The sequence below is a fragment of the Netta rufina genome, assembly GCF_964035555.1.
Source record: "Netta rufina genome assembly, chromosome: 14".
NCBI lineage: Eukaryota > Metazoa > Chordata > Aves > Anseriformes > Anatidae > Netta > Netta rufina.
In genome coordinates this window covers 12,123,421-12,142,943 of record NC_140137.1, presented here as the reverse complement: position 1 = coordinate 12,142,943, position 19,523 = coordinate 12,123,421, and the positions used below count along the sequence as shown (strand labels likewise).

Sequence of the window (19,523 nt, the reverse complement as noted above, 5' to 3'; positions counted from 1 at the left end):
CTGCACTGCCACACAGCTATATTACACAGGAGTATTTTAGAAGTGACTGAAGTTCATTCTTCTCTGTGTGATCACTAACTGAAATAGAGGATGGACTGAAGGAACGAAAAAAGGTCTAAATGCACATCAGAAGATACAAAGACTACTGCCACATCTGTGCCTTTCGAACTGCCAGCCTCCCAACAGCACGGGGCAGCACCAAGACAGCTAAGGCTGCTGCAGCAGCTTTAAAGACAAACACCACTGCTCACGGGTTTGGGCCAGAATTTAAAGATTTACTTGGAAACAGGCCTTGTTTGCCCTTACTGTTAAGGTTTTGAAGAAGAGAGTGAGAGACATTTAAGTAGTTCCCTTTCACTCTTATTTACAGTTCCCTCTTATGACTTGGTAAGTGAGTGTTTGACACCCTCGATACTGCAATATTTGCATTTTTGCTGCAGAGGCCCTATTCCCAGAGTGGTACCAGCCTCATTTTTATCTACAAGCCTTCTGCCAAAAAAGGAAAGCAAATAACTCATTACCAAACTGGCTCATTGCAGAAGAAAAGGAAGACAAGCTCAAATTCAGACATACTAACAGTGACATTCTATTCCCTTTCTTTTTCACTTCAGCAAATGATGTAATTAGTGCACAGCATAAATGAGATCCTACTTCAAAACAAAGGCCCAGGAAATAAAATTTCTCACAGCAGCTTTCTCATCTAAATCATTACATTCTGTTTCCATTCGCATCTCCTCTGTCAGAAGCAAGCACGGTATTGAAAATATACACCCCTCCCTTTTGGAGAGATTCTCCATGCACAGGGATTTACAGTTTGAAAAACATCTTAGTGGACAATCTTTAGCCATGGGTTAACAGCAACTAACTGTGCCAGCCTTACAAACACACACTGCTCAGCACCCACTCAGGAGCACAAGGAAGCAGAGAGCTTCTACTGCCTTTTACTGGGGCTGATTTAGGCCGCACTGGGGAAAATAAAGAAAAACTGGGGGGAGGGGGGGGGAAAATCAGCAGAAAAGCTAAGTTAAACATTGCTGGATGAGAACATGAGTATTAACTGGCTCATGACCTCATTTCTAACTTGTTGATTCAGCTAGATGAAAACCTCTCACCGTGCAGTGCTCATTGTCAGAGCAAGCAGCAGCTCACGCTCAGATTGCCTTTCAGCACTCTCTATCTGCATCCCACCAAGGTGTTTCCCAGCTGCTCTCACCGTGTCTTACCTCTTTGCCCACTCAGGTGCCTGAGTTTTATTGGCATGCTGCAGGCAGCGGAGGCTTCTAGAGCATGATCAAAGTTGCAACTCATCCTCTTTACGAGCCATTTTAGTGCTCATTTGCATGATTACAGATCCCTCGTGTCCACTTCACATTATTAATCAAAGTTTCCTACAGGTTTAGTCAAAAAATGAGAACTCAGCACATGAAAGCCAATTCAAGAGTTCATAACATTTCTTAATAAACCAAACCATCTCTTGGATGCTGCTTCTGCAGAGGCTTGCCAAGGGAACGCTGTGCTCAGAAGAAAAGCAGCTCCTTATGCTGGATGCTACAAAGTGAGGAATTCAAATCTTCAAGCACCATAAAGTAATAGCACAATTGCTTGGATTGTACCAGAAATTTAATTTGCAAGGGCCTATCTGCCCACTCAACCACACCCTCTGAGGATAAAGGGCACATCTCACAGTAAAGCAGCAAGCTGTGACCACAGAACACCATCAAGACTCACGTCTGTCCTGACTCTGAGTAGGAACCCTGCACCACGGAGTCAGTTACTGCATTTTAGCTAACCCCTGGCTGTCCTCATTTCAGTTTATCCAGAAGATCATCTGGCCACAACATACAAGTACCCATAACACGGGACAGACTTCTCAAAGACTGTAATTGATATGACAGAAGCGGTATAACAGCAGCTTGCACCTTTATTCCCAGTGAGTCTACTTCTTGGGGTAACCAGTCACCAGAACAATTTACATAGAGATTTAATATATCATCTGTGCCTAAAACATCTATTTCAAAAAAAAGGATGACTTTAAAAAGACCGGTTTTAGAGCTCCCAGTAGGTAAAGGCAAGATGCAGAAGTTACCAAGGGAGATTCCACGGCCTCTCTGGTTCAGGTTGGCTCAAGACCAGAAGAAACCACAACAGCCACTTGTTTTTAAGTCGCATAACAAGACAGAAGTTCTTGTACATCCTCAGCTTGTATTAAGAATCTTTGAAGAATAACCCAGCCAAATGGGGTCTTCTGAGTTGTCTGAGACAGCTGTCCTGAGAGTGAGACTAGTTCTTCATCTGTTGTTAAAACACAGTCAGAGAAGCACCACGCACAAGGACCTCTCCTGCATCAGAAGCAGCTCCAACACAAAAAATTATGCAAAATGTGTTCAACCTACAAGCCAGGCATTAAGTGCTCTCCAAATAGCTTAAGCCTGTACCAATCTCACGTAGTCACTGGGGCACCAGTGCTAGCACCACCAAGTGCATCTTCCATCTAGCCTCATGGGTGCTAGCTGAGCAGCTGTCCGAGGCAGCAGAAGCACAGTGGGCTTTAAGAAGTGTTGCTTTTTTTGAGGAGCGATGTCTTTGTGTGGCAAGCCATGGCACTCCTCTCCCCTCACCCTCCCACTCAGCCAGAGCTGCCCAAACAAACGTTACACGCTTCAAGAAGTTTTGTGCTTTGAGTTAACACTGTAAATATTTTTGCCTTTCTGAAAATATGTTGAAAAATTAGTTCTACATTAAGAAAACTCAAATCTAAATCTACTTGTGCACAAGCAAATTAGTATTTACCCAGTCATGGTACAGCGTAACAATAAACAGAGATCTGAAACCATCACCAGTATCTGCATATCTCAGTGAAAAGAATTCCAACAGCACAATCTGCTTGTTACTGGGGCACACGGTTTCAACAGATGTTTCTTGAATTATTAAATGTGTAACAGATTCAGCATTCTGAGTATAAACAATCCAAGACCAGGGTTCTCTACAGATTTACAGTTTTGTTTGAACAAACCGATGGACTTTATGCTCTAGTTCTGCTGTACGAGTCAGGGGCTGTTCCTATAATACAGCACAAGTAACAATCAGAGCTCTGGCACTAACCACAACCACGAAGAACACGAAGGGTACTGCAAAAGAACACAGAACTGGAAGTGGAGCCATAATAATACGAGCACTCACAACATATTCCAAATTCTGAACACAAATTGCCAAGTTGTCATTAGACTAGTGCTCAGAAAAACACAATAGCCAACAGAACCTCATCAAATTTTAATAATCTCCTTTCAAGCAAGATACTATTGACTTCTTTTTAATAAAAAATTATACAAGTTGCCTAAAAGAGTTACCAGCTTTGTACAGAAAAGTTACTTTAAAGTATTTGTATACTGGAAAAGCTGCTTAGTAAAAGCCTGGGACACTACGGCAGCAGCATGTGAACCAGCAGTCTCTAGAGCTGGAAAGAGAAAAAAGGGCATGCTGTACTTTGACCATGGCATATCCTCTGCTCTCTTCTTTGTCTACCATCTGTAGCACACACCACATTTAATCCAAAAGGATAAAAACACAGCAAGTTTGTTTTGCTTTGGTTTTTGGTAAGAAATAAAGATCAAGTGCATGCCATCAAATTGCATTTACTTAGAACTAGCTACAGTTTAAAATAGTAACACTCAAAAAATAGTTCTACTACCCATTTACCTAAGTGGTGCTGGAAGGAGGGTGACAGAAGATACAGGACAGCAAACTCAGATGCTGCATCTGAGCAGCACCTTTGTCTTTGTATACATTTGCACATTTAGTCACGCACCCTCATCTCATGATTTTGGGAAATTAGTTTCTGGAATGAACCAGCTGCTTCCTTCTTCTCACACCAAAGCTTCACATGGCACTTTTTATTGTATTTGTATCAGACAGCTCAATCTTTCCTCTTAAGAGAAGAAGCACCACAAAAAGCTGTACAAATAAAAGATTGAATTAACCCATAAGAGGTCAAAGAAAGTGGGCATACCACAGCGATCAGCTGCCATCAGATGGCTGCATGTTCAGGTTTCTCCTTCCACAAGCCCCTTCTCAAAAGGCATCATTCATAACAAGTAGTTCACACCTAGCCTGCGAGGTGACCAAACGATTAAGGTAACTACACAGTTTAAGAAACTGCAATTACACACGGTGTTGTGAAAGATGATGCATGTTCCAATTATTCCAAGTGTTTAGTTTCTTTCCTTTCCCTGATTTTTTTTTGTTGTTGTTACAAGGAATACAGTTTACGATAGAAAACTGCTCTCATTTTTATTCTTAGCTAAGAAAACAGTCTGTGTTTAGCGCACTTCTATGCCTTTAGCACAATGGTGACGTTAAGTTCCAAGTCTGACCATGATTACAGGTTAAGCACGACTTTTCTCTTCCCATTTAGTTCAGAGTACTTAAGAGTTAGAACAAATAGCATCACTTTGGCCTTCACAGGAGGAAATTATGTGGTTGCAACTGTTTCCACCTTTATCAAAAGAATAAAAAAAGAAGCGACTGTCCCCAAAGAGCTCCTCTACAGCATAGAAGCAAGCACTGAAGTCTAGCTGTAGCAGTGTGCACTAGCCTACACCACATAAAAGTCAGAGGAAGTAAGCCATTTTTAGCTAGCACACATCCTAAAGAGGATGCTTTAATTTATATAAAGCAATTTTAATAAAATGTTAATGAAACCACATTTTACCTTTTATGTTTGTAGACAAAAAAGTTGATTTGTTTTCTAATGCTTTTCCTCTGGTATCTCTCTACCCAGTAACAGCGTGTCAACCTACTACAGCACCCTACCTGCACATTTATCACAAGCTCTTCGTGTTGAAGCCTACTGCAGGCCATTCAGCAGCCTTTCCCCCCTGCTGGAACAGTAACCACAGCGCCATTTGATAAACAAAACTACTTCATCATTTTCCAATGCTGAATTAATCTGTTTACATTCAACAGATCCAACCAGAAATTTATCTCTGCTATTTGCATTGCTTTGCACAATTATAGTTAAATTTCATCCAGTTGAACTTGCGGCAGAGAGGTTATCAGGACGGAATATTTTTCCTTCCACTAAAGCAGATAAGGGCTCTTTCATGAAAAGATATGAAAGGGAAAAGCCATATCAGAGAACAAATTGCATCCGAGAGGCTTTTATTACATTCTCAGTACTGCTAACTGGAACATGAATCACACCTTAACATATATCACCTCACCCAGCCAACTCTTAATTGCCTTTTCAAACTTTAGAGTCAAATGGATGAAAGAAAGAGTGCCTTTAAACAGAAAAGATATTCTTAGTAATGTCCAGATTGATCCTTAGTTCCGGGAAAAGATTCACTATATCACGACTAGTAGATGTTATTGATTTTGATGGCTCTCTAATCAAATCATTCCTTAAGCATCTACCTGAGATAGATGCACCTGATCTCCTAAGCTGTTAAAAGCACTTCTATGATACGGTATCTTTTAAGAAATTCAGTGACTGATTGATATTGCAAAGCTGCTGCAGCATTTGCTGTGTTTGCTTACCGCAAATATGAAGAGGACTTTTTTTTTTTTTTTAAATAAATTAGCATGCTAAAAAATATCCACAGTAAATTGTCATCCAAATTACATGCTAGCAATTAATTTCCCCCAACAGATCTTCAAAGAAGCTTTATTTCCCAAAGTGGTGGAAGAATACTTGGTTTCCCTTACAAATCCAATGGATATGTATGTTCTGATACAGTATTTTAAATAAGGTGATTCTCTTAACTGTTGCAATAAAATCTACTGAAAAACTCATGCAAGTTGACTTAGCCAAGCCTCACACTGATGTAGCTTTAAGAAAAAACACAACAACCAAGGAATAAACATGAATCAACTTTATTTAAAGAGTACTAGCACAAGCTTTGTCACTGAAAATAGTCTTAATATCTTTTAGAACAAGCAACTTGCTTGATTATTTAGAAGTCCTTGATCCCAGCAACTACCAGTTGGAAAAGTGAAAGCATAGACACAGTGCTGTAAAAGCAAAAAGTAAAAGTACTGCTGAGTGATTGTATGAGGAGTACAGAATCAGAATCCGCTGGTTTAGTACTAAAATAGCCTCCAGGTGAGAAATACTTTGAAGTAATAATACTTATCTCTGTAATGCTTTTTATTAGTATATCTCAACACACTTAAGGAAGGACAAGGCTATCAAATTGCTATAAGAAAGGGCTGTGTCACAACTGGAATTTGCCTTCTGATAACCTGCTACACAACTGTTAGTTTTGTATTAGAAACTGATTTGATGAACCAATTCCTAAAATGTACGAGTCACATGCACAGAAAAGGCAAAGCAAGAGAAGGCCAGATAAAGCTACATGCCTCCATGGTCCTGCATCCCGTTCACCAGCAACAAACAAGTACTGTCTTCCACAAACCTATAAAAACCCCATAAAGCAGTAAGACCAGCTGTTTGCACTGGAAGTAGATACACTGCTATCCCTAGCAAAGTAGAATGGAGCCAAAACAAAGAAAGCCACGTGATTTTAATGACAGTAAATAACTTCCAAACAGCAGACATTTAGTAGATTAAAACCAAAAAGTCACATGCCAGCACTTCTGCAGTCTGGATTAAAAACCTGGACATGCCACTTCAAAAAACCACACTCCTCTAACAACTTAACTAAAGGGCGTTTCCTTGAGCTGACTGCAGTACATCATTATCCTCCAAGCCATCTAAAAGGAAGAAATGCTGCAGAATGGCATAATTACATGCTAGCCATTTTCTCTCAAAGCTAGGCAGTACTCATGCAGGTCCTCATTGGCTATCAACCTCATCAGTCCGGATCCAATCCCTAATTAACCCCATGTGCACTCACTAGATGAATCACATACCCACCTGGAGAGCAGGTCCCAGAACAGCAATCCTTTCATCTCCTAAAACCAGACTTCTAGCATTTCAGCACTAGACTTGCAGGCCAAGGTTGAAACCTCAGCCCCCTGAACTGTGTTTGTAATTTTGTCCATTTATCTGCAACATAAGCCATAGTTATGTGCTCTAATCAACTCAAAGTGTATATGCAGTTCATAGAGTTGTAAACTGAAGAGCCACGTCCACGCAGCTGTGAAAGCCAACTTTCTGGTGCTGTGGTCACAGTACAGAGCAGGCAACCTTTTCCCTAGTCTTTTTTTTTTTTAATGCCAACGACATAAGTTACAATACTTTTGTCTGCACAGCATTTCCAAGCAGCTTTTCTACTAGTCAAATGTTTCCAATGTCACTGTGCTATTCTTTCAGGGCATCGATATTGTTTCCAGACATCAACTTTGACTCTGTTTACATATCAAAGCTAAATAACAAAGCTCCAGACCCTAGGCAGGATTTATTTACGGCTTACATAAACAGAGCCCTATATTAACTACAGTTCCGCTGATTATATTTGTTATAACACTATTTGTTGAAATCAAAGTATTGCCATGCTATTAATAATTTCTTAAAGTTCTCATAGCGAGCAGAATGGAATTTACTACAGCAGCGTTTTCTCTTGAATGCACGCACACTTACCCACATAATGCATATTAAGGGCCAAGTACTTGTACTGGAAGAGAGGGTTGTTGTGCAGGCTACTTCTTTGGATCTGCTGGAAGAATGAGCTGACGTCCCATCTGTACAAGACATCCAACAGCATGATGCTCGGGACCCTCAGGGCCACATTTAATATTGCCTCCAACTTCTCCTTCGCAGCCATTCTCTTCCCTTTCCGTGAACTGGCAGCAGACTGTAAATAGCACAAGACAGAAGAGTAATCAGATCAATCTCCCTGTACAAACAGCTATTACTGATCATCTGAATGGGGCTTCCTGTGCGGCCACAAATGACTGAATGAATCAACCGAGTTAAAATTCACATCCAGACAGGACAGCTTCTAATGTTGCTATATGAAGATCAATTTGCTAGCAGTTTTCCACGGGGAAACTGTAAAAGGGGGGCTGTGGGAGTAGGTTAATGACACAATAAAAATGGTCATAGGGTATGCACTGAACAAACCTTTATTCTTACTTCCTCTAATTCAGCATCCAAGTCCCCAGCCAAAGGACCACAGCGTACAAGATACTACATTGTGGTAAGCTACTGCATAAGCTTTAAAAACCAAACACCACCAAGATTCACGATCTCCCGTGAGCTATGCTATTTCTGTACACTATTTCTATAACTCTCAATGCAAACTGAAATAATTTCCAATACACAAACTTACAAAGAAAAGTTATTTGTGACATTCATTAACCTCTACGATTTTATACTTTATGGAATTGAGGGCTGGTGATTTCAAAGATTAAGATTAGTGACGCAAATATTCTGCTCATTTTAATGTAATTCCCTACAAGGAATCATACAAACAGAAGACTATATCCTCTCTCAGGAGTACCAGAAGGTAATTTAATTGCAGAGCTTGAGAGCAGAGTAGATGGATGATGCAAGACAACACAGGGCTTTTTTTTTGAAAAAAAAAAAAAAAAAAACTTTTTTTTTCCTCTTTCAAAATTGTAAGGGAAAAAAAAAGGTCCACAGGTCCACAACAGCATCTCAAGAGGTATATAGTCACCAACAGGACCATTTTAAAGAGCAAAAGGATCCGTTTCCACATCCTGTCAGAGCACAGCCTTCAGCTGAGCCCCTAAACAAAAGGTGCTGTTTAAGCACTCAGCCACCCTCCCACCCGAGGCTGTATTTGAAAGCCACCAGCTCCACACAGCCCATCGGAGCAGTGCAGCTGAAGGCCAAGGTGGGGATGATCCCAGCGAGTGTTAATCCACAAGCAGCCATTCAAACAGATGAAAACAATCACCCCCAGCACCACCAGTCTGCAGCCCAGTTCAGGTTTAGGCTTTTCTTATTAGAGGGATGCTTCGAAAGAACTGCATCCCAGCCACCGAAACAGAAAAATCTACGCTTGGAACTGCACTTCCCAAGTAAGTTTCACAGGATTTCATTCAAATGGTCATTGTGAAATTTTTTAAAAAGGTAACACAGAAGCACAGCATGAAAGGAAGTCATGCTCACACACAGAAACCAAGAAACATTTCCTCCTTGTACAAGGACATGCACAAAGAATTGTCTGAAGTTGTATTTGTGCTGCCACAGACAAGATGCTACCAGAAAGGTGCACACCTAAAGCTACGCTGACGCTTGTCAAGGCACGATGACAAAACTAACTCAGCTCAAGAAGCCAGGACAGATCGATAGCGAGATTTGTCTCGGTAAACCACAGGCTACAGGGCTGCAGCTTGCCTTCGTCTAACCCACAGCCAGGTTATGCAAACACAGACAACTTTTCCAAAAGCCATACAGACCCCAAAGGCAGCACAGCCCTCCCTGGCACACACCACTCCACTGGGCATTTTGCAGTGCTTCCCAAGGGGATTCAAAGGCCAGCCACAACACTGGAAGATATTTAAAACGAACAACCAAAATCATAAACCTAGTAGCTTAAAGAACACTGGTGCTCAACATTTAGTGTGAATGAAGACGGAGCTTTAATGTATGGTGCTGAACAAGTGCAAGCTGGGACTTACACAAAGCATTTCAGCTGCATACTAAAATTCAAGCCTATGCTTAGAAAAGCTCAGAGGCACGCTGTTTAAAGATAATTCATATGAAGACATTTCAAGTGTCCTGTACTTTTTTTCCCCAAAAAACTCCTTGGTTTTGCCAAGCATGCAAAATTAATTACAGTGAATTAATTGAACCAAGCTTCCTCCTGCTTTTCGCTAGGTCACTGTTCCAAGTGGATCAGGGCTTAGGGGTGGGCAGGAGCTGCCGTACAGGTTTTCACGCTGTCATGAAATTCCCCACATAAAGTGCCAACAAGCACCTGATTTCAAGTTATGCTCCTGTAACCAGCAAACCTCCTCTAGCCGACAGCAACGACCAGACACGAGACAAGAAGGAAGTTTCCACTTTCCCCAAGTACTCTGAATGCAGATTTCCGTGGACTTCTCTCTACACTCAAAATTAACTGAGGTTCTGCACATCCAAATTAAACAATCTTCTACATTCATACGTGCACATTTGAGAATATAAGAAAACTGGGAAGTGCAGCGTTTGTCACCTACAACAAACTCCAATTGCGAACTTGTTAAAACAAAAGCAAAACAAACTCAGAAAATCACATTCTCTTGCAATTGATGGGTATTAATGGAAATTAATTCATGTATTACGAGAAGCAGCCACTGAAACACTGCAGCATATTCTGTCACTGCCTAACAAAGCACCCAATGCTAATAAGAAACTCTTTAAAATTAACTTCAGTGGCAATGTGGATGTGTTAAATAAAGCCTCAGTTGTAATTGCTGCCAAGTTCTAACAGAATGTAATGCAGGCAAGCAACAAAGTCCGCTGCACTAAGCTCATTATATTGTAAAGAGCTCTCACAATACATTATTTTGATTGGTGTAAAAACAAAAACATTAAGCCTCTAAAACCTTTAGATAAATAATGATGACAAGAGTTGCTGGATGCTCGGACATTAGAGGAACACAGGCCATGCTTTAACATGACCAAAAAATGGACTTCAGAGCAGGACTGGGAAGCTGCGAGTTTGTGCCCCAGAATTTTTTCCTGATGATTTCAAATGTCTTCCTGTTCCAAATCAGGACAAGAAAAAGCACAGTCTTGGGAAGAAATTCTGACTTCACCTCTTCCCTGAGTGCAAGCACAGCTGCGCTATTTGACCACAAACAGCTTTAAGAAGTCTCCCATCACAACTGATTAATGCTCATGGAAACATTTTTATTTTCTAACAACACGGCACTGCTCAAAAATCCCTTCCTCAGCTGGCACAAACATTTTGTCAAAAACATATTCCTAGCTAGCTTCAAAAACAACAGTAGAATTCACAAAACCTGATTTTATTTGTGTTTTTTTTTTGTTTGTTTGTTTTAAATATTACAAATTGGTCCCTGCTAATTCCATTAGCAAAACAGATTAGCAGCAAGCTTAAAAAACTCTCAAAGACAACATACATTTATTTTCCCTATAATAGGAATTTCTTTCTGAGGCTCTGCCTTCACATAAAAATTTGCCACTTCGTCTGAGGCTGTGATTTATGTCCCAAACCAATGTAACTGATTTTTGCACCGATTCAATATAAAACTATCACATCACAGGAAACAAATACTAATAAAGTACAAGGGGACACAAAACCTGCATCCATTTATCCAAGCAGGTGCTAAGTCACACGAACACAGTTTCTAATATTTAGAAAAGCATTACACAGAAGCTACTTAATGTTTACTAAAACATATTGGAATATTTGCAAACCTAAGAGTTGTTCTGATACTACTGCCACCAAAAATCATCACAGAAAGATTCAGTAGCTCCAGCTGGGATCAGAACTTCACAACTAGACTGGATCCTGCGATGTCTAGTCTAACATCTGTGAACAAACAAGGCGCTCATTCTCCTGCAAGATCAAGACCTAAAACATTTGGAAAGGCTGACACCATCACCCCTCTCCAAAAAATATATACATTTTTTTTTTCAACTTCCATTTTTCACATCTATGAAACTCTAGTGATTTTGCACACATCCATTAACAAGCAGACTTTGATCTGTAATCTAGTTTTGACTTTGAATACTTAAACGGAAGATATTCCTAAATCAGGAATGGTTTGATTTTTCCGAAGGTTAAACATGGCTAGACAGATCTTGAAGAGGGGAAAAAAAAATCTCAACTTGCAACTATAGAAAGATTCAATGTCACAGTTCAAAAAATTAAAATACTAAAATTAGTCCCAGAAGTGCTATATTCATGCATTTCTCAGAACCCTTCTTCCCAAGTGCCTGTCCTGCTCTTGAGAAGAAAAAAAAAAAAAGAACTTGAAGTACAGAAGAATCCCATCCTCCAGAGACTTAAATCATCAGTCTGGGAGAGAGAAAACAGAGAAGGGAAGGAACAGGACAAAAAGGTTTATCAGATATACACTTAGAAAAGAATTTCCCTGTGTGAGCCTGTAAGGAAAAAAAAAAAACTAGAGCTCCGGAGAGTTATGTGAGTCACTGATCCATCAGAACAGCTCTTTCCCATGCAGTCAGCAGCAAGGAAAGCAGAAAGATGCCTCGCTCCTGTACAATTTAAATGAGGCCAAGTTCTGTTTTGGCTAACAAGGACAGCACTCAAAATTTCTGCTGAGAAGGCCAGACACAATGAGCATACCAAGCGCACTAATAAAGTGGTGAAACATTGCAGTCGTGTACAGTAAAGCTGTCATTAAGATCCGGTCAGCATCTCCAATAATACTGCGTTTTCGTAGCTCACTACTTTAGTAATTTCAAGTAATAACCCTTGAGTATTTAGCGTTCGATTCAAAGCTTTGGAGAGTGTCAGGTGGCAAACAGAGTACTCAATCTTGCCATGTGAGAAGTTATGAAGAATAAACAAAATTCCCCTCCCCATCTGGTTTGACAATATGGATTGCTGTAGAGCTGGAGCGGCGGTGGGACTGGAGAACTGCTATTTCCATCTAGAAAACAAATGAATTGCTAAATTCCTGCTCAGGCAAGACCCAGTCAGCTATCAACTGAGAAATGCCTGAATTAATCATTTCAACTAATGCACAATATACTTCAGGAATAAGCAACTTTTACTGCAAAATACGTAGGCACCACCTCATAGCTGTTCGTAGGGACATAAGAGAGCACGCATTCATATTAAAGACATGCTAAAAACAGCAAAACAAACTAGAGACAGTTAACTCTATAGCAGAAAAATCTACATTTCCAACTTTCAATATTAGCTAGCTTTATGAGGAAGAAGAAAATCAATTCAGGAAATGAGAATGCGTATCGCGGCACTGTGAAGTTAAAGTTGCTTTAAAGATTTATTTCTGGAGTACTTTCATACACTGCGAGCAGTTCCAGCACACTCAATTATATTGCAAGTGGATTATTTATAGGCAGCCTGTAAAACATCCTGCCCCTTTTAGTTTTCATAACGAGCAGGTAAGACCAGGGAACTGAACTCGGGGACTAACACACGGTAACGAAGGTTAACAAATCCAGCAAGTCTGCAGAAAAATCTTTCTGTGGTTTCCTACACGATCAGCTCTCTGCCTGCACGTTATCGGTTCAAACTCAGTCACAATAAGAGGGGCTGCCTGTTTTTTAGACCACAGCTGTCCAGTTAAGCACCTGAATGACAGCAATCTAATTCATTAAATATATAAATAAATATATTTAAGTAAACTCTTCAGGGGAAAAAAAAATAGATTGAATCAACAGAAACCAAACTGCTCTCGGGTCCTTTTCAACTCTCCAGTTTCTTGTCGTTCCAAGGTTCAGTTTATTAGCTAGTTATTCAGCTTTTCTTTTTTTTTTTTTTTTTCCCTCCCTATCACGGCCATATTTGCAAGTCTACACCTACAAGCCTGCCTAACCACATTTGTATCAGCATATTCTGAGAAAATCTGGGCAGCAATCCCAAAGCGCCTCTGCAGAGGACAGAATACCCGGGGGACCTGCACACGGAGCAGTAATGACAGCCCAAGATGATGCAGGCTCTGACAACCTCCCTCAAAAGCTGGATCACAGAAGACCAGCCACGCAAGTAAAGCTCAGGTACCCCCACAAAAAACCTGCAACCCGAATGTGTTACCAGGATGCAGTTACATGACAGGATGAAATATATCCCATCCTCCACAATTGCTCATTTAGTTTTTAGCCATTTCAGATACAGACGCAGCCTACGTTTAGCGCCTGCAATGCCAACAACTAGCTACCCAACTGGTTAGAAGTTAAAATAGAAAAGAAGACTTTCAAGATTTTCCTCTGTCAATACTGTAAAAGTTTCCATTGTTGCACCTTATCTACTTGAGTCCTTTAAATAAAGAGCATCAGTTTCCAGGCCTGTCAAATAGGCTGCTTAGCTTCCTGCACTAAGAGACTTGTGCGACAGGAAGATCAAACAAATGGCAAAAACACTTAGAAAAGTCCCTTTTAAACCATATTTAAACTCAAGACAGGCAGGCAACTGAACAAAAAAAAAAATCCAGAAAAACTCCATGAGGTGAACCATCTACTTCTGAATGCTCCTTTCAAGCACGCAATTAATTACAAAGCAATAAGGCTTCTCTAAAATGAAAGGAAATGCTTTAAAAGTAAGTGCAGAGAGAAACCAACGCACAGATGTCTGAATCATATCGAAGGTGCTAGACGTGAATATGCACTTAAAAGGCAAAACTACCATGACCCATCCACTTTATAATCACATCAAACATTCCCAGGTGTGTCTGGAAATAAAAATGGATTCAGAAAGCGAGTAACCAGTAACCACCAAACAATAAAAGAGGCTTCCAGCAAACTGGAATAGAAGCCCTCTGCATGTACTCGTGAAGAGGAAGAAAACGACTCTGAAGTAGCAAATAGAGCAGGTTTTGAAGAGTGCAATGTGAAACACTAAGCAGGCTTATAGAGTTTTCCAAGGCACACCCATTCATTCAGGTCTTGCTGGCATGATGTGCCTCTGCATCTGCACCGTGGATTCCAGCAGCTGAAGCAGAGCAGACACTAAGCTCCTTCCATCACCTCCAAAGGAAGGAATTCCCCAGGATTTCTTCAGACGCACACAGCTCGGTTCACCAGAATTAGGTTGCTCTAACGTCAGCAGTTCCTCCTAAGGCTGACATAAACAAGGTGAGTCCTGCGCTTTGGACAAGCAGCAGCTCGATGTTGCTAAGGTTTTTGATGATCCTCCTATATAGCGGTGGTCACAGAGATGCCTGTTATTTAATGAGTTTAGGAATTAATAAAATTAAACCCTTTAAAGACGTAAGAACTTGGAAAAGAAATGCAACCGACTGCCATAGTTATTAGAGGCAGCTGGAAACAAAAAGATAGCCCTGCACGGCCAGCTGATCGCTCAAGATAACTGCCACAAACGAGTCCCAAGTCCACCAAACAACTTACCAGAAACTCCTGCGTTAAAACCCGCAGAAGGAACAAACACAGCAACACCTACAGACTCCCAAGAAATATATATACCTATAATTTCACTGAGATCACAAGCATCTAGCACTCAGGAGCCAAACCACCGGAGAACTCTCCCTTTTGCCAGCCAACGTGAGGCAGGCGATGCCGGGCTCCCACCCAGCACCCACCAGGTCCCCAACCCCTCGGTGCCACCCCGGGGTGCTGCGTGGGGGGGTCGCTCCTTACCTCAGGCCGCCCCCACCGAGCTGGGGGTCTGACAGACGGACAGAGGGCCGGACAGACCGACCGAGGGGGCGCCACGAAGCCGGCGCCTCGCTCAGCCGCCGGGCCCGAGCCCAGCGCCACAAGCGGGCCCAGCGCGGCCCCCCGCACCCGCAGCCCCCCACCCACCCACACGGCTCGGGCCGCTCCCCGCCCGCCAGGCACCGCCCTCGCCCCCCACTCGGGGCCGCGCACGGAGGCAGCCGGGTGCCCCCCCCACGGGAGCGCGCACAGGCGGAGGGGTGGGCGATCACCTGAAGCGGTGGTGGTGGTCGTGGCCGCCGCCTCTTATTCCTATTCTCCCCCCTCCTCCTCCTCCTCCTCCTCCTCCTTTTTCTCCTTCTTCTCCTCCTGTCGGTCCCGCGGCGGGGGCTCGGCGCCTCAGAGCGGCGGCTCGGTGCCCGGTGGTGGCGGCAGAGCGGCTCCCTGAGGCACCATGGCCGCGCCGCGCCGCCTCAGGGCGCCGCCAGCGCACGGCCCCGCAGCAGGGCGGCCATGGCCCCGCTGCCTGCGCGCGCCCGACGCCCCGCGCCGCGCATGCGCGCGCCCCGCCTCCACTGAGGGGAGGTGGGGGGGAGCGCGGAATGGCGGCGGTCGCCCCCGCGCTGTAAGGGGGCACCGATGGGGGATGCAGAGGGAAGGGGTCGGTGCCGTGCCGTGCCCTGCCCGCCGGGCCCCTCTCGTCCTCGGCAAGGCTCGGGGTCGGATTCCGGTGGGATGTTGAGGCTGCAGCTCCGGCTCGGAGCTACCCGGTGTCCAGGCTGCGGCCAGCCCCAAAAATGAGTCAGAAAAAGTCACTCTAAAATAAGGGTAGCGTCTGGCTGGAGGTTTACAAGGGCAGATCTGTGGTTTTGATAATAGTCGGTGCTGGCCTTGTGTAACACAGTGCTCTATCAATGTAAAATATTAAAGCTGACTCAGACTGCTCCAGCAGTGTGGAACCTGTGGTCACCTTTGGTGTGATCAACCTGAAAATATCAGCTTTTTGTGCTGCTTTTGGCGTTTCTCAGCAGAAGACCTGCACTAAGGGCAGCCCCCCACAGCACAGACCCCATGCCAGAGCTCTTCACAGGCTGAGCTCATGACCCCCAAAACATCCCACCTTGGCTCAACACACACAGGTTGCACGGCCAAGCCCTAGTGTGAGCTTTTAAGTGGTAAGGAAAAGGTGAAACCCGAGAAGTAATGGTTTTGCCTTTAATACTTTAAAAAAAAAAATTCAAAGCCACATTGTCTAGGACATGAGAAACTGCTGCAGTGAGGAATGAGGGAATACGCTGAACTGGAAAATCCTGTAGCTCACAGGGGTTGGGCTAGCCAACCTAGTAATTGCTTTTTTCCTGCCATCTCTAATGAGAACAGTAGCATTCACAGATATACATATTAAAAATGCTTAGCCTCAGCATAATGTTTTGAACTATGAGCAACAGATACTAAAATAAAGGCTTTGGATGTCTGTCTACGCTGCTTTGCAAAATGACCCTTCCCTCAGCACCCAGGGGGTTTCCAAACACCAGAAGAAAACAACAGTTTGAACTCGCCCATGTTAGTTTCTGTCAACACTGTGGTAGGGCTCAGCCCTACTGCATACACCAATGGTTGCATTTGGTGTTAACACTGGACCCTTCTCCCACATTTCTGTCAGCTCAGTAATCATCAGAAAGGAGACCAACCAGCACAACTTGACAGCTGTACCAAACAGAAGTACCACCTCAGCTCACTGATACAATTTTTTACAAGCTTCAGATTTTAATGCTGTTTTAAAAATAAGCTTTATTAAATATATTTAAAGCTTTTAGTTTAAAGCAATCAGAGAAGATGGGAAAACACTGGCTTCACCAGGCTCCATCCATCCCATTGTTCTGCCTGGCTCAGCCTACTCGCTTCTTTGTCACTATTATTCACTAATACTTGTCAGTACTACTACACCACTCCTTATCACAAGGAGTATGAACCAGCAGCTGTCATATAAGGCATAAGAATCTCAGCTCCATTTCTATGGAGTGCTTGTATTCTCATGCCGTACATGGGAAAAGAAAAAAAAAAAAATCACATGAGTCACTTCTGTTCTTTGTGGGCTTGTTTCAATGCTGACTGAAGTCAGGGGCAATGGTGTAAACCGTGGAATCTGTAAATCCTACTGCCTGTTTTCAGTGCTGCTTCTGAAAAAAAAAAAATCAAGTAGCAGAGAGAATAACAAATTCACAGTTGTATACGTCAATAGGTTTTACTAGGAGAAGGAGTGAAAGTTTCTATTATTTCGAAGTATTTATATCACGGAAGTATTGTAGCAAATCACTGAAGTTCTTACTTCAGTTTGCAAGCAGACAATAGGAACTGAATGCCATTTTTGTTCATTTCATCATCTCTCATCATTTCATTCTGAAAACGTGTTACTTCACAAAAGCACAGGTTTTCTAATGGGCAAACCAGGTATGTGGCTTTACCACTGTCTTGTCAAGCACGTCTTAGAAAATGTACCTTTACTTTGTTTCCTTTCTCTGCACTTTTAAAAACCTTTTCTGCTTCTGACACTGAGTGGCTAAAAGTTCCGAATTCAATGATTGTTTCTCTCTCATTATTAGCAGAGGCATTTGAACTCCAAACATTCAGTGATCAGTAGCTGAGGACTGAAGGGAGATACTTTGGTGACATCTCATTAAAACTTCCAAAAGACCTTCTCAGAGTTCAGACAATGAGGAAATTTGATTTGTCCATGTGGATGGACAACTGCCAGCACCTCAAACTGCTTACAGAGAAAATCTCTCATAAGAATTCTCAAGAGCAGCCAAATACGCTGACATGGCAGGACACTGCATGCCTAAGGTGGACAATAACATGGGCAGTTAGTTTTATTTGAAGCTTCTTTTACAAGCGTTTCAAGAAATATTCACAAATATATATGTTCAAACAAAAGAACATCTTAATAAGCAGTAGGTCAGACAAAAGTTAAATGCAAAAATTAAAATTATTTGTGAAACCTGATTTGGTGCCATGTGTACACCTTAATACACCAATGGCAGCCAGCCCCCAAAGTTTGTGTTCTCTTGTTGAAATCTTAGCCCGTTCACTAAATGAACAAATCAACCATATAATTCATGCAGAAACATATACCATGACTTAAGAAATGGGAACATTACTGGGTCCACAATAGACACATAGCCAATGCATTTCATTGTGATTTACCTGATCTTATCCCATAGCTCCATCACTGAACTCCTGCTCTTCACTATCTGTGACCCTATTTCCTAAGTCTCTTCCCTTCATATTGTCTCTTATTTTTCCTATCATTCTCACAGCTTTTCAGAGCTCTTTCGAGCAATTCAGCTAGTTCCAGTTTCTCAACTTCATATTTATTTTCACTCTCTTCAGGAAACCACTTCTGCAGTATCTCTGATAATTACGTATCTCATATAATTACATATGTTTTTACCACTTCCTTAACTCTGAAGAGTGTTGACTCCCAACAAATAAACAGCTGCTGCGATTTACAACTTACCTAAGGGAAAGCCATACCAATCTCTGTATTGAGGAGCTAGAGAGCTGGGTGGTGATGTAAGGAAAGTGATGAATCACATTTTGTTCAGTGAACAAAAGAATCACAGTTCTCTCCCAAGATCCCTTGCCAGTGGGGCATAATCTAGAATACAAAGAATTGAAGTAAATAAAATAAAAATAATTGGGCTGAACAGTGGCAGAAGAATAACAGTCACATTCAGAAAATGGAGCATCATATGGTATACTAGTACAAACCTCTAGTATTTATAGCATCTCGCAGTGCCAACATTAATTAAATAATATGGAAAAACCTCCTGTGAGGAAGCTATGTAAATATTATTCTAACCTCAACTTTACTGATAAAGCAGCTGAGACAGAGACTCACTGTATTAGTGATAACTTGAAAATGTGTTTCATTTCAAACTGTAGACGTTGTCGTGTCTCCAGCTGAGCTGCCAGCTACTAAAGCACATCACATTATTGAACACTGGAAATTCAGCTCTCAGTGTTTTGCCCGGAGTCACACAGTGACTCAGAATCAGAGCTTGCATTTAAACACTGCGCGTCCTAGGGCACAGTGATGGCAGTGTCCAGAAAACCACGCTTTCTGTTACATTTAAGTGGTTGGGAACAGCACAGAAGGCTCACGTGCAAAAATATATTGGGCTGGAACCACTTGGACAGTACAAACTTTAAGAGCTTGACCTTCTCAGAAATCATTGCTTTCACCACTGCTTAGTACAAATTACACAACAGAGAAAAGAGACAGGGAAAAAGTAATAAATCAGAAGACACTGTAGGA

General features: G+C 42.2%; 1 protein-coding gene across 1 annotated transcript in view; it reads right to left on the bottom strand.

Annotated features, from left to right (window-relative positions):
* RNF145 (ring finger protein 145) overlaps window positions 1-15,559 on the bottom strand; it is a 44,374-nt gene extending 28,815 nt beyond the window's left edge. The window contains exons 1-2 of the mRNA XM_084295063.1: window positions 15,478-15,559; window positions 7,541-7,754 (exon numbers count right to left, since the gene is read on the bottom strand). Of these exons, the coding sequence (XP_084151189.1) occupies window positions 7,541-7,724 (184 nt within the window). The 5' untranslated portion in view covers window positions 7,725-7,754; window positions 15,478-15,559. The remainder of the gene's footprint in view (window positions 1-7,540; window positions 7,755-15,477) is intronic.
* Window positions 15,560-19,523: the final 3,964 nt, after the last annotated feature.